Source organism: Halichoerus grypus, chromosome 13 (assembly GCF_964656455.1).
Source record: "Halichoerus grypus chromosome 13, mHalGry1.hap1.1, whole genome shotgun sequence".
Taxonomy (NCBI): domain Eukaryota; kingdom Metazoa; phylum Chordata; class Mammalia; order Carnivora; family Phocidae; genus Halichoerus; species Halichoerus grypus.
In genome coordinates, this window is record NC_135724.1 from 68,953,609 (window position 1) to 68,969,273 (window position 15,665).

The following is a 15,665-nucleotide window of genomic DNA, read 5'->3' on the forward strand; positions in this document are numbered from 1 at the left end:
CTCAATGCAGCGCTAGGTCCACAAGGATGAGGAGGTGGGGATAAATGAAAAGGCAGAATTAGGATCCCGAATGCAGTGTGGAGCTGGGACGGAGGAGCTGGTCATACTGAGCAGCAGGTGGGCCCGAGGCCAGGGCCCAGCCTCGTCCTTCTGTTTGGCAGACATCTGATGGAGGACTTACTCAGGGCAAGGAGTCAAGCACAGAGGTAGACAGGAAATGGGAGCCCTTGGAAGCTTCCAGAGCAACAGAGAAGGCAGAATGGAAGAAAGCGCTATGACAATGATCTCAGTGGCTGCATGTCTCCCTGGGAACAGAGGGAAGGAGGTCTCAGCCCAAGGAACTGAAGTATCAGTTGGCAAGTGCCAGGGGCCACACACAGGCATCAGGCTGTGCTGTGGGGGCGTGACGGCTGATGGCCGCTGCCTTCTCTACCCTCCCTCCACTCTGCCCTTGCCCATCACCCACCGGAGCAGACACCCCGTGGGGACTCACATGAAGCCCAGGGCCCTGGGGGAGCGAATACCCATCGCCACTGGCCACTCACTGAGTGGTGGCCATGGGCTCACGGCCAGGGTCCGCTGAGGTAGGGACCAGGTGGCCTTTGCCCTGTTAGGGCTAGGACAAGGGCTGGGCCACAGAGCGAGGGACCTTGGAGCCCATATGGAGGTGGTGGTGGGGGGGACCGTTCACCAGTGCCGACAGCACGTCTGGGCCGACAGCAATCCAGTTGTGAGTGCATGTGCGACCGTCCCCCTTGCAGCCAACCACAGAGGGAAAGAGCTGGTCTAAGCTGTCAAGGGGATGCCGCTGGGGAGAGCGTGTGGCCAGCTGAGCCCTGTGCCCGCTGTACCTGCTGCAGGAGGCACATCATGGCCTGGCCCTCTTAGTGCCTTCGCCTCTACAGAGCAGCTCAGATCTGTGCCTGGGACTGTCCGCTCCAAGGAACCCAGGCCCCTCTGCCAGCCAGGCCCTGCCTCCTGGCTCTGGTCCAGGGTGTCTCTGATGTCTCAGGGTCATCCACGATTTGCGGAGGTTGCAACAAATTGGATGTGGCCCTGGCACATCATGAGATCGGAAGGAGAGGCTCAGGGAGACCCGTGCTGGGGTGGGGGTGGGGGTGGGGGTGGGGAAGGCCGGGGGCCTCCATCCAGGTCGATGGCACGCCTTTCCGCACCGTCCCAAGTCCCGATGGCATAATTCCTGCATCTATGTCCTCGTCCAGGTCAGAAGCAGGAGGCAGAGTGGGGCGGTGCTCTGCTCAGGCTGCCTGGGGTCCTGCCACTGATGGGGTGAGGGCCGACAGTGCCAGCCCTGACAGCCTCCCACGTCTCCTGAGCCCAAGGGGGTAAAGCAGTTCACGCCCCAAGGCTGTCCCTGGAGCACCCCTGTACCTACAGGATGCTCTGGAATCCCGAGGGAGGATCCCAGCTCCCCATCCCCTGAGAGCCAGACTCAGCCCTGGGACACGTGATACATGATCTCTAGGCCCCAGTGTCCCCATTTGCAAAGCTGGCTGGTTAGGACACTAAAGGACATGTGAGATCCCTTCCAAATCTAAGCTGGGGTATCACCCACATCTGGCAGTTGCCCGTTCTGATCACCTCCTTTGGCCCAGCTCTGTGATCACCAGCTCTGCTAACCATAGGTAAAAGCCTGTCTTACTGAATCCAATGCATCACCTTCAACAGGCCATTTCATGACACCACGCCATTTTTAAAGCACTAAATAACAAGCTCCCTTTAGGGCTGAATGACAAAGCAGTGCTAGGATGTGGGTACACAGTTTGTAAGACACTTTTGAGCAGCCCCCTCCCTCTGGGGCACACTGCACATGCCCCCCCCGCTTAGGGCCTGGTACTTTCAGGGGCTCCCCAGAAGGGTTGAGTGTCCCAGCGGCTGTGCACCCAGAAGACAGGGCCCTGACCTCTGGCTCTTCCCCAGCCTGCATGCTTCCCACCCAGTCTAGTCTGCTAAGCACCACCGTGTGCCAGTCCTGTGCCCACAGCACATGCCATAGAGACTGGGTGGATGACGGGGCTTTGGGCCTGGCCTCATGGTGTGGTGGGAGCTGTCCAGAGGTCAGCTCCCCTGGAGGCTGAGGCTCCCAGGATGAGGAGGGGCCACTGGCCAGGGCTGGGCAGAGGTGACAACCAGTCTGGAGTCTGGTTATGTAGCACCCGCCACCTGCAGAACTTGACCCCCTAAAGGGCATGTCCTCGTGTCCTACCCATCATCCCAGGGACGCTCCTCAACACATGTCAGCCAGGTATCTGTTGGGTAAGCAGCGGGGACGCCAGGCCTCCCCCAGTGAGCCTTGCTGTGGTCCAGACCACACCTTGCTGTGGCCACAGTTGTCCTGCATGAAAGCAAAGCAGGGGACACCTCTGGGAACTGCTCCCTGCCAGGTTCTGAAGGAGGGGGCAGGTGTCCCCAGGCAGCATGAGGTTTGTAGAAATGACACCGCAACCGTGCTGGGTGTGTGCCCCCCCCCCCCAAAGAGCTGCTTGTGTCATCGGGAAAGCTGGGTTCACCTCAGCATCCGGCCTCTGCAGCGCAGGCACAGAGCACGTACCCAGCAGGTGCACAACAGGCCCTCTACGGGGCCGGGAACACCAACGGCTCCGCCGGAAAACGGGCAACTGGTGAGCTCCCTGTGGGTTTTCGCGGAGAACACTGACGCTTTATACCTGGGCCTTTTCATGTCTTTTCTGAAGAATCCTTCTACACTTAAGCAGCCGCAGAATCCATTAGCAGATCTGCAGGGGGCAGAGGTTGGGGGGGGCAAGTGTCCACCCCCTGTGCCTTCCGGGGGTTCCCAGCAGGGTGTTGGGGACCCACCTGGTGGGGCGCTAAAGGGGAGGGGGCAGAGCCCCTGTGATGGCGGCTGAGCGAGGAACCCGCGGCAGGGCCTTGGGCACACAGCCTCTCGGGGCTGTCATGGTGGGACGGGTGGCCAGCCAGCACGGCCTCTGTGCCTGAGTGGGGCCGCGGCCGAGTCTCTGAGTTTAAAGCCCTATCTTTCTTTACTCCTGGAAGAGGCCACGGGACAGGCCCAGAAGGAAGGCAGAGCTGCCAGGAAGTGGCGCTCCCACAAAAGGCGGGCCAGAGGCAGGGAGCCCTGGCTTGGCCCCAGGCAGCAGGTGTGGCTCAGGGAGGGACCATGACTTGTCCTAAGCCTGGGCACCCCCACCTGTCCCCCCACCCATGACTGGGACAACAGGCACAGCTGCCGCCGCTGCCCCACAGGATCGGTCAGGTGACACGTCCCTGAGCTGTGCTCTAGCCTCCTGTGCTCTCTGAGGGGGCCCCATGCGGGGACAGTAGAGGCCCCACCAGACTCTGGAGCCCCCATGTGCCTGCCAGGGCTGTGTAGGGGGACGGGGCCCCAGGCAGGCCCGAGGACCCATTCAATCCTTCCAGGATCAGGGCGGGGAATCAGTATGAAGGCTGGGCGTGGCTCCTCGCGTCTGCTCGTTGCCATGGCCCACGGACGCCCCGGAATCTGCCTTCCCCTGCCCAGGTGCTGCCCTGCGCTCGCTGCAGCCCTCCACAGCCCTCCACAGCCCTCCACGCCCAGGAGCCTAGAGATCCTGACGTTACCCTTGGCAACGTGCTGACGCAGATGCCAGCGGGCGGGGGGTGGGGGGGAGGTGGTGGTGGTGGCTGTGGCTTGTTTGCCAGGCATGGGGGCGGGGGGGGGGCTCAGCCAGTCGCTGTCAGAGAGAAGATGAGGCCTCAAGAGCCGAACAGGAGAGAAGAGCTCTGAGGAGCCACGTCCAGAGCCCGGCACCGGGCAGGCCCCCAGGCTCCCCTGGCTGCTGCAAAAATCAGCATGGCTGGGTCTTGGCTGTCTTGCCTCTGCTGGGACCCAGGGACAGTGGAGGGCCCTTGAAAAGAAGGCATGGGGGGCAGCCCTGTCCTGTCCCCGACGGGTGCGTTCGCCTTGGCCGGGCGGGAGGAGGGCAGGGGCACAGAAGAGCCGGGCCGGCAGCGGCGGCGGCAGCGGGAGCAGCCTACAGGCTCCAGCAGAGGCAGGCTCTGCTCTCCGCCTGGCCCGGCTCTCCCCTGGGCGGCCAGCCCACCGCGGCGGCCAGCCGGCTGGAGGAACCACGGGGGCTATTGTCTTTCCTCAGCAGCCTGTTTGTTTTCCAGCCTGAGATATTGCTGGTAGAGCATGAAAGGTCACAACTATTTGGAATCCAGTGAATTTCCAGCCTCGCTTGAGTTTCTCATGAAGAATTTCCTTTTCTGGGGAACAACCACCTCCCCAGGCCTGCAGAGTCCAGGGTGGCGGCAGCGGTGGGTGCAGGCCTGGCTGCTAGCCCCTCCTTTTAGAAAATGCCCGGAGCAGCTCCAGAGCCTGGCTGCCTCCAAGGGGGCAAATACAGGCCTTCCAGAAACCACCCCACCCCACCCCAGCCAGGCCAGGGGTTGCCATCCCTGCCCAGGGCTGCCAGCTGTGTGCCCCCCCAGGGACAGGGCCGGGAGTAGGCTAGAGATGGGAGGGCCTGCGTGGGGCTGCCTGCCCAGCTGTCTGTCCACCCAGCCCACCTGGGCAGCCATTCACTAGCACACGAGTGGGGACCCATCTGTCCAGACAGGCTGCAGTGGAGGGGTGTGCTGGCGCTGGGTCGGGGAAGGCCTTTCAAGGAGGGGACACCTGAGATGAGACCTGAAGGACAGGGACAGGCAGAGACAGGGTAGTCACGCATTTAAGGCCAGAGACAGCAGAGCGTGTGAGTGAAACAAGCCCACGAAGGCCAGAGCAGAGAGGAGAGAGGCAGCGAGGAGGCGGGGGATGGGCCAGGCGGAGCCGGTGGGGCCACGGGCGGAAGGCCTGGCCTTGGGCCCATCTCTGAGGACACTTGGGCCGCCTCCTAGCTGACAGGTTCAGAGAGCAGAAATGATAGCCAAATCCCTCCATGAGACACGGGGCCGTCCCAGGGCCCAGGGCCCCCGCCTCCCGTGTCCTGCTGCACCTGCGGGCACAGGCTTGGCCGGCAGAGCCTGCCAACAGACGGTCTGGGAGCCCGGCCCCGGGCTCAAGGAACTTGCCATGCTTGCCCTGGACATGACAGACGAAGCAGCCCTGCGATCTAGGCCCCAGGAAGGCCCCAGAGCCCAGGCTATCACCAGCCTTCGGACAAACAGGCAGAAGCCCGGAGAGCTGAGCACGGGAGCACCGTGTGGCTGGTGGATCTGCTCTGGCACTGTCCTGGGGCCTCAGCTGGACACCTGACCCTGGCCTTGCATCATGGCCTGGTCAGCCCCAAGCCCTCTGCTCGGAACAATGCCTCTTCAAGGAGCCTGACCTTGCCCGTCGGCTGGGATGTTCCCTCTGCCCAGAACCACACATGGCACTGAAGTGGGTACAGGCAGAAGAATAAGAGGAGCTAGAACCCCTAGAAACCACACAGTGCTGGGAGCAAGGCAGGCCCTGCCCGCAGGGAGCTGCAGGCTTGTCCTGCCCTGTGCATGCAGCATCCTCAGCCCAGGCCCAGCTCTGGAGGGACCCCTGGATGCACACAGGGCAGATGAGGGGAGCCCTGCTTCCTGTCTCCATGACCACCTGCAGCTGTTTCTTTCCCCTCCTCCAAGAGGCTGGACTTCCTTGAAAACCTGATGAAAGCCACAGACCCTCTCTCTATCCAGAAAAACACTCAGGCATCCAGCATGGTGGCCACAGCCTGCAGCCATCCACAGCCTTTCTTGGGGCCGCAGGCTCAATTAAGACTCCCAGCTGAACCCAAAGAATAAAGCCACCACCTGCATTAAAAAAGACTGAGTGAAGGACCAAGCCCCTTCCTTGCCATCGCCCTGGTCCCTTGGACCCTGGAGGCTGACCCCCCCATTTCCCAGCATGGTGGGTCCCCCCCATGGCCATCATCACCCCCTCCCCTGCCAGCCCACTGCCTCCCCAAGCCGCTGACACCCACAGGCCCATACCACTTACAGCTACTTATGCACCCCTGTTTGCCCCCAAGCCCCCCACCCCTAGGATCAAAGACCTCTTAAGGGCAGATTCCAGGTCTCTGCTCAGTGCTCCTGCCTGGCACAAAACCTCCTCTGCAGGACAGCCCAGGTGGGGCAGCCCGGGCCACCCCCACCCTGTCTGGCTGCTCAGCCTCCACCACCACTCCTGGGCACCCAAGGACTCTGCGGTGCCTTGAGCCCTGGGCCTTTTGCCTTGGCTGAGCCTGCATCGTGTTGCCCCCCCCCCCTTGCCAGGGGTCTGGCTCCCTTTCCTGCCCAGCAGCTCCTCCTGGAGCCCTCCCTGGCTCAGCACCAACCCTGGCTGCCCCTTGGCACCTCCCCGCACTGCATCCACTCTCGGGGGCCTGCACCCACCACCTGCCTTTGAGCCCCCTTCTCCACACAGCGGGTTCTTAGCCAAGGCTGAGGGCGAAAGAATCCCCATACCCACCCAACCCCTGGGGATTAAACCTCAGAAACAGTTCTTAACCCTGTGGCCGCCAGACTCCCAGGATCCAGATCCCTGGGCTGGGGGGCTGTGGCTGCAGTTCCCAGGACCCAGCACAGTGCCTGGGATTGGTAGAAGTTTTGTGTATTTACTGAATTGCTACATGGACCAACAACTGGATGCCTGGCCTGGGCCTTGTCCCCACTCTTGTCCTGCAGAGCTGTCAACCTCCCTTCCAGCCTCCAAGGTTACTCCCCAACGCTCGTGACTGCACCCCAACCTCACCTGAAACAAAGCCCCTCACAGGGCCCAGCTTCCCCTTCTTCCTCCTCAGTGAGCCTTCCTTGACACCCAGGTGTCCAAGCCCCTCCCCTGGGCTCCAAGCAACATGCTCTTGGGGCTGAGGAGCAGGCCCCACACAGCAGAGGGATGGCCCTCTGTGCCCTGAGTATTTCAGGCACGGGGCGTGGGCTGCTCGTGGCACTGAGGCGGGGGCCACCTGGGTACCTTGGGGTCTCAGAGCACCTTGTCAGCAGCTGGGTGAGGGCACCCTTACCTGGTGGAGCCCGAGGGTGTGGTGGTTCCTCAGAGGGTATTCAGAGCCCTGAGGGCCTGTCAGGGCACCGAGGTCAGAGTGGGACCTGTCCATGCTAGGGTGGCCACCGAGAGAGCTGACAGCAGGTGCTACCCCAAGGTCCTAGAGTGCCCGTGATACCTAGCACCGTCCGCACTGCGCTCCCAGGGCAGCACCTCGCCGAAGCCACCATGGCTCCCCTCCTGACTACAGCCTCTCCTGCCCTGGGCGGCCCATACCCTCAAGCCCACCCACTTCCCAAGGAGCCAGCGGGGGCAGGAACAAGCAGAGGAAAAGCCCGGCACACTCACCGTCTGGTTGTCCTCGTAGAGTTTCAGGTCGTAGCCACTAAGCTCCACACAGAAGATGATGGCTGTGACACCCTCGAAACAGTGGATCCATTTTTTGCGCTCTGACCTCTGCCCGCCCACATCCACCATCTTGAAGGTGAGCTCCTTGAAGGTGAACTTGTTCTCCACGATGCCCGTGGTCATGTCCCGGGAGCGCAGAATGTCCTCGACGGTGGGGATGTAGTCGGGCGCGGCGATGCGCTCCAGGTCGTTCAGGTAGTAGGCGGCGTTGTCCTCCAGGTGGTACTCACTGGAGCGGCCGAAGCAGGCCTGCGCCCCGGGGTCGGCCCACAGCCGCCGCATGACGCCCAGCAGCTCGGGTGTGATCTCGCCCTTGCTCTCCGCAGGGCCCGTGAGCGCGAAGAGCTGGACGGCGTCGTAGGCGCGGTCCGGGTTGTGGAAGTCGATCTTGAGGGCGGCCAGAGCGCGGATGATGCGGGTCAGCGAGTCGATGGCGTTGTAGATGATGAGGGGCTTGTACTCCTTGCAGGCCTCCAGGTTGAAGCCCCCGCTGTGGATGATCTTCATCTGCTTCACGATGGTGCTCTTGCCTGAGTTGCTGGTGCCCAGCAGGAGCAGCTTGATCTCGCGGCGCTGCCGCTGGCTCTCTGAGCGCAGATGGCGGTCAATTCTCCGGGACCGCCGCGCCGCCTCTTTCTCCTCTGAGCTTTGCCGACATCCCATGGTCCGGCAGCGGCGGGCCCAGATGCAGAGCACGGGACGGGGCGCCTCTCCCTGTCGCCACCGAGCAGGGGACACTGAGACGCGGGCCGGGTGCGCCCGGCAGAAGGAGCCCTGCTGCCCTCGAAGCGCTCAGCGCGGGTGCGGGGGCGAGGCCATGCCACGCTGCAGCCCCTGCCCCAGCACCTCTTCTCCAGCTGGCATGGCGATCGCCTGTTGCGAGGAGGTGGCCGGGCCCTCCCTCTAGTGACACTCCACCTGCGCAGGCCACCGTGGGGCCCGGTATGCCGCAGTCATCCCCTGTCCTCCCGACGGTGGGCAGCTGCACTCTAGCGTCTGCCTAGGCCGCTGCCGTCTGGCTGCCGGTTGCAGGGGTGGTGCTGCTAAGTGCGGCGGGAAGGCCAGCCCCCGGGGCCGCGGGCGCTCCCTGCGGCCCCCCTGCCTTGGGCATCCGCCCTTCACCTGCCAACACAGAGAAGAGGGTGAGCCTCCTCCCACCGCAGGCCGGGTGGGAAAGGGAGACCTCGGACGTCGTCGGGAAGCAGCCTGGGGAACAGGGAATCAAACCCCCTCCCTTCCTCGGAACCCTGCGGAATTGTGCCCAAATCCACCCCTCCTGCGAGCCAGTGTGCCTGAAGCCTGGTGCTTGAGGAAAGGGTGCCCAGAGCCACACTAGGACTTCAGAGCGAGGGAGTGAGCCCGGGGCCCTGCCGCCCCTCCCTGCCCACTGGACCCGGCCAACCTCACCCTCCCAGAGCCTCTGTCTCTGGGTCTGGTGGTCATTAGGATTCAATACGACGATCCTGCTGTGATGTCCTCCCCCCACCTCCATCACTCTCTCTTGTAGCTGCCACAGCATCAATGGGGGCTTGGCTCCTCCTTGGTTTACGGTGGGGTCCCATGCCAGGGTAACTGGGTGATCCCCCCTCACCACCTCTCATGGGCACTCGGTCACTCCTGCTCTCTCTCAGGGCAGGACATTCACCAGGAGGAGGCTGGCCAGGCCTGGCAGTAAGCAGATAAGCAGGGAGCAGAGCAAGGCAGAGGCCTCAGGCTGGAGCACCACAGGGTGGACAGCAACCTGGCTCCTGGTAAGGGAGGTGGTGGGGGGCGGGGGGGCCTCGGGCTGGGCGGGCTGAGTTGGGGGAGCAGGGGCTGGGGGGTGCAGGCCAGCAGCCAGGTGTGGGAGGCAAGCCAGGCCAGAGTATATCTGAGGGCACTGGGAGTCGCTGAGTCCAAGGCAAGGCAAGCAAGGGGCAGTCCACAGGCTCTGGGGTCCCAGGCCATGTCTTTCATGCCCTGCTCCCACCTTGATGGTCAGTAAGGAACAGCTGTGCTCACACCCTGGGCAGGGCATCAGCACCTCAGCGCCCAGCTCTCAGCCAGCCACCTGCTGACCCAGGATGCCTGCAAGCTCTTCCCAGGCCTCCCCCAATGACCTATGAGCAGCTGAGCCAGGGCCCTCCCTACGAGGGCAGACCCAGAGCTCAGGCTCTGCCCCCACCTGGCAGCCTGCCCCACACAACTCTTGCCCTCCTTCCTCCAACCTCTGTCCTGGCCGTCCCCGGCAGCCTCCTCATTCTGCTACGGCCAGCGTTCACCCCTCTAATGCCCCCACTCCCCTCATGGCAGGCCCTGGATGGGAAGGACCCAAGGCCAACAGACCCCGGGAGCCAGGGGCCTCATCTCGTCTCCCCCCCCAGCCATGCTCCCACCTGGCCTCTGTGCCTGCGAGGCCCAGCAGTTCTGCTCTGGAGCAGGCCCTGAGGCCTGTTCTCTCCCTGCACCCACCTGCCTCCGCAGCCAGGGGCCCTGCAAGCTCCTCTCCTGCCACCTCTCCCCCTCGGTTGAACCTTCATGTGCCCCCAGTGCTTCCAGGATGATGAGTCCCATCCCAGCTGTGTGGCCTGGGCACTTGACTCCACGTCACAGAGCCTGTCCCTCACCGGTCGCAAGCATCTGTTAGAGGTAGAGCGTTCGGTGCAGGGCCTGGAAGCCCGCCAGGGGCAGCCAGTACCCCAGTGTCCTTGTCACCTGTGAGTGTCCCTTAGAACCAAGCACGTCCTGTGTGCTAAGCCCCGGTCCCTCGGGGCCTGGGAGCCACGCTGTACCCTGCACACCACGGGCACTCAGTGAGCGCTGGTGGGAGAGAGGAAGGGAAAGACTCGGGCATGAAGAGGCTGAGGAACTTTGCCATTTCCCCACAGTCCCATTGGACCACGGGTCGGGGACACACAGGCCGTGTACCCACTGTGCAAGCAGAGGTCAGGGAAGGAATTCAAGCAGCAGTGAGTTCTAGGTTGTGGGATTAACAAGGTTTTGTTTTTTTTTTCCTTCTTTGCATTTTACCATATTTCCTGTACCTTCTTGAATGAACTTTTGTTTTAAGAGAGGTTTGTAAACAAGTGTCAGGGCATTAACAAGGCCCTGTCTCTCGTGCCACCCAGGCTTGCCTCTCCCCACCCTGGACTGTGAGCGTGTGGCTGCTCTCTGGGCCCTGCTGATGATCCGGCGGACCCTCAGGTGTAGAAAGGAGTCCAAGGTCCCCAGCAGCCGCCCAGGGCACCTGGGGCCCTGCCCTCCCTGCCAGTGCCCTCCCTCCTAAAGCCAAGGCCAGCCACGCCAGCGGTGCCCCACGTTGTCATTATTGTTTTCCTTAACTTGTGTTTGAGAATCTGAGGTACACTCAGGCCCCAAGTGACCAGTTCTCCCTTGGCTGGTCAGTGATAGGGACAAAGATCACCCGAATGGCAGGTTCCCACCACCGTTCACTGCCACCCGGACAGGCAGCAACCAGGCACCAAGTCTCCATGCCTCGAGCACCCTGCAGTGACCCCACTCTTGGGACATGGTCTAGCCCAGAGAGGTGACACGGCCTGGGGTCGTGCAGGCCAGTCCCCTGCCTCCGTGCAGAGCTGTACCCAAACGGACCAAGACATCGGCCATGTCCTCTCAGTGCCACGTGTGATGGCCCTGCGGCCAGGTCCTTCTCAAACCCAAATCCCTCCCCTTGCAGCTTGGGCCTGGGGAGCCTGCCAAGCTGAGCACAGGGCTGTCCCCTGGAGGTTTGGCTCGGTCACCCGGGGCTGCTGCCCGTCGGTGGCCCCTCGCCTCGCTCCCGTACCGGAACTCTGCCTGACCTTCACAGGCCAGCTCATGCGTGGCTGCCTCCCTGCCAGTGGGGCGCCCTGTCCCCACCTGTGGCCTGCGCCTCTCTCCACTGCGTCCTTCCCTTCTCTAGTCTCTCCTGCCAGGCTGGGCTTCTCTTAGAAAAACGGCAATGCCCTTACCAAACGCCAAACGCAAAAATTAACTTAAAATGGATCAAAGCCTTAAATGTAAGACCTAAAACTATAGCACTCTTAGGAGAAAGCATAGGTCAAGAGCTGAGTGACACTGGATTCGACGACGATCTCTTGGATGTGACACCCAAGGCTACAGGCAACCAAAGAAAAAAAGAGACAAACTGGATTGCATAAAAAACTGCACAATTTTGTGCATAAAAAGGCACTATCAACAGGTAAAAAGGCAACCTACAGGTGGGAAACAAATACTTGCAAACCACATATTGGATAAGGGGTTAATATCTGGAATACACAGAGAAGTAAACCTCAGCAGCAAAACAAACAACCTGACTGGAAATTGGGTGAAGGACTTGAACGCACATTTCTCCGAAGAAGGTAAACACATGGCCAATAAGCACATGACGTCACTGACGTCACTGACCGTGAGGGCAATGCAGGTCAAAACGCCGGTGGGACACCACCTCACACCGAGAAGGATGAGTACTATAGTTTTAAAAAAACAACAAGAAAAGAATGAGCAGAAATTGGCTCCCTTGTGCACTGTTGGTAGAAATATAAAGTGGTACAGCTGCTATGGAAAACAGTAGGGTGGTTCTTCCTCAAAAAATTAAAAATAGAATTACCAGCAATTCCACTTCGGGTAGACACCCAAAAGAATGGAAATCAGGGTCTTGGAGAGATTTTTGTACACCCGTGTTCAGAACAGCACTTATATCCACAATAGCGAAGAGGTGAGCAACCCCGGCATCCGCTGGCAGATGAATGGATAAGTCAAATACACACACACAGGAATATTATTCAGCCTTAAAAAGGAAGGACACCTGCTACAACAGGGATGAACCTTGAGGACTTTACACTCAGTGAAAGGAGCCAGTCACAAAAGGACAAATACTATGTGATTCCACGTAAATGAGGTCCTTAGAGTCGTCAAATTCATAGAGACAGATGGTTGCACAGCATTATTAATGTATTTAAAACCACTGAACTGTAAACTTAAAAATGGTTAAAATAGTAAGTTTTATGTCATGTCTATTTTAACACCAAAAAAAAATGTCTTGTGGGTGAGCTACCCCAAAAATAAAAATAGCGAGGAGGCCACGTGGTACCAGAGAAAGAGGCAGGCCCCCTGCCCGGTCCTGGCTTCCCCCACCAGCAGAGGGGCCACTTGGGGCCCCCATCATCCATTCTGTGGATTGGAACGCCTGACTAACGGCCCCCAGCTGGTACCAAGATTTGCCCACCCAGCCTTCAGCCCAAAGCCGCCCTGTCCAAGGAGGTGTGACTTGTGTTTTGGGAAGTACGTGCACCACGACCCCAAGGCCGAGGGCTGGGCTTCTGAGAATCAGGAGAGCAGTTTGGGGGCAGTGGGCCGGCAGCCTGGGGCTGGCCATGTGGTCCTTGACCAGTGCAGCCACAAGGCAATGTGGGAGTAAAGGGGAAGGAAACACAGCCAGGAGGCGATGGTGTGCATCGGGCCAAGTCTGGAGGCTTCTGCCATCTGCATGGGGCCGCCACAAACAGTCACATCCGAGGTGGGTCCCTCCCTTAGAGGCACCCTCTTCTTTCAGGTCACCAGAACCAAACAAGCAGAAGGCCCACTCAGAATTCTCCCTGCAGCTCTGCAGGGCTCAGCCATGGCCCAGGGCGTATCAGTGTTCAGTGCCTTGGAACTGGTGGTGGAGACTGGGCTGTGCATGGATACAGTGAGGGGAGTCCTGTGAACAAGACTTTTTGCCAAGGTCCAAATGGGACCTCAGCACAGTCCCATTCTGAGGCTCGGCTTCTTTGCCTTTATGTGAGGTTCCTACCAGTCCTACCTCTCTCTCAGTCTAATCTGGGCTTTACTGGGCCTCCTAGGACTCCCCAGTCGGCCCAGAGACAAAGGACTAAGGGTTGGATGACTACATTGTTCCCTGGTTCAGTAACTGCTCACGGGTCCCCAGGCCCTGATACCCACAATCCCCCCCACCACAGCGCTGCTGGGTCTGGCTGGAAATTACTGAGGAATGGGTGAGGGAAAGACTTTACCAGGCAGAGGAAGGGCATGTGCAAAGGCCCTGTGGGCGAGGGGAGAGACGAACCATGGTGCGAATGGGGAGCTGAAGGAAGGTCAGAGGGACTGGACAGAAAGATAGGAGAGAGTCACAGGTGAGAAGAGGAGGCAGGGTCGATCAGGGGCGCCCCACTGTGTGGGTGCATAGTTGTGACCATGCAGTTGAGTGTGTGCGTGTGTGTCTGGGGTTGCACACATGCAGATGTGTATGTGTCTGTGTGCAGGACTGTGTATGTGTGCATGCACCGGCCTAGAGGTGCGCCTGTGTGCAGGTCAGGGGACGTGTGTGGGAATGTGCAAGTGCGTGCACACGCCTGCGTGTGGCTACCTGTGGTGTGCTGGGGGGAACAGGAGGTATGGGCACGGTGTGGAGCCAGGCTGAGGTGCGTGAGAGGGCCAAGGGCAGGAGTCAGGGGTTCCCTACCACATAGCGGAGCTGGGGCTTTGAGCCTGGCACCTGGGTGGGGGGCAGGCACTGCTGAATGAAGCAAAGACCCACGCCTGAGTTCACACAGGTGGAGGGAGGTGAGCATCAGATCAAAGGCAGCAAATGATCTGTGATGGAGAAGGTTGCCAAGCTGCCCATGAGTAGGGTCAGGGGTGCTGCGGTAAAGGCTGCGCGTCCATGAAGTGGGCAGGGCCTGCTTCCTGACGGGTGACAGAGCAGGTGGTGAGGGGACTGGAACTGCCAGTGTGCTTGGCCAGTCTGAGGGACAGGCAGGAAGGTGGGTAGATGGCGTCGAACGTGAGGGGCCGGCAGTAGGGGTCACCGTATGAGCTCCGGCTTTTCCTCTGAGAGAGCTGGATGCCAGCCAGGGCTTGAGCGAGGGGTGCCCTATGTGTGAACAGAGCGGGATGGGCGCCTGTGCGCGGCCATGCAGGTGACAGGGCAGCAGTGTGGGCGAGGGCTAGGGGCGGGGGACACATGGGCTGTGCGATGGACAGTGCCTGGTGACAGCGCTGCGGTAGGGGTCAGGGCACCCCAGGGTCGGCCAGCAGGCTGGGAGAGGGGACGCTGGGAGGAAGTGGCAGGTGTGCCGTGGTGGGCTCTGCTCCATCACGGCCCCTCATGGGTCTCCCTGACTCACCTACCCACTTGCCTGGGTACCTAAAGGCTGGCAGGATGTGATCCCCAAACACAGAGCCTATTCAGGGACCCCTTGACTTAAAGCTGCTCCCCCGCCCACAGCCTCAAGCCAGATACTTGAGCACACACACCACGTATTCCCTTGAAGCCCTTGCCTGCCCTGCCCCCAGCCCCCCCGACCCTGGTCCCTGCTCACCGTCTGACAGGTCCAGCCCGTCCTCACGTCTAGCTGCCCCCTTCCCCCAGACATGACCCTCTCAAGTCTCCATTCATGTCACAGATGCCGGGTGACAGCCCTGAGCCAGGGGGTGGGGAGTGCGGTGCTGCCACCTCTCTGCGGCCTTTCCACACTCTGGCGCTCTGGACCCTGGATGCCCACCCCGCCAGGCCACGGCTCTCCCCAGGCACGCCCCACATGGCCTGGCACGGAGCTCCAGCGATGTAACACTCACGTCCACTCCTGTCCTCGCTCATGGTGGAGCTAAGGGCCAGGGCAGAGCAGGGCAGAGCCAGGCTGTGCGACACCAGCCCCTTCTGGGCCCCTCCCCCAGAGGACGAGAGCCCGGAGCCAAGGTCACCAAGGTGTTGCTGCCCAAGCCGGGCTAAGCCAGAGGGTCTCCAGGGAGAGCAGACGGCTTATCAGCTTACAGGGCTGGAGAAGGCCTGGCCTCGGCGGGCGGGGCTCGCTCATCACCAGGCACCCACTTCCCTGGACGGAGGTGGAAATGAGAAGCCAAGCCCCTCACTCTGTGGACTCCTCCCTCCCCAAGGAAAGCCCACTCCATGCTGAGTCCCGGACCATCAGAAAGGGGTGAGCCAGGGAGGAGAGTGTGGCCCCACTGAGGAGGCAGGCCCACGCCTAGACTGAACCGATAGAGGGGCATGGGCATGTTCGGCCAGCTGTGGGGCGGGGGCGGAGGGGGCACAGGGAGAATCCCAGAGGCAGAGGGCAGCCCAGGTTTCAGGGCCAGCAGGCAGGGTGAGACCACATACCCAGGGCACCAGCGGGTCCCGAGTCTTCCCGCACACATGCCCCCAGCCTGATGCGCCCTAGAGAGTGCTCAGCCCCCCTCAGTGTGAGGATCATCAGTCTGCGGTCCTGGCCTTTCCACGCCCCCAGAGCTGCCTGCCCGTCGCCCCCCATGGAGACCAAGCGTCAGCCTGCCTGGGCAGGGCTATGACTCAGCACTACTG

General features: G+C 61.2%; 1 protein-coding gene across 1 annotated transcript in view; it reads right to left on the bottom strand.

The window, feature by feature from the left end:
- Nucleotides 1–15,665, bottom strand: part of GNAZ (G protein subunit alpha z) — a 52,504-nt gene that overhangs the window by 21,699 nt on the left and 15,140 nt on the right. The window contains exon 2 of the mRNA XM_036077821.2: nucleotides 7,307–8,488. Coding sequence (XP_035933714.1) covers nucleotides 7,307–8,029 — 723 coding nt within the window. The 5' untranslated portion in view covers nucleotides 8,030–8,488. The remainder of the gene's footprint in view (nucleotides 1–7,306; nucleotides 8,489–15,665) is intronic.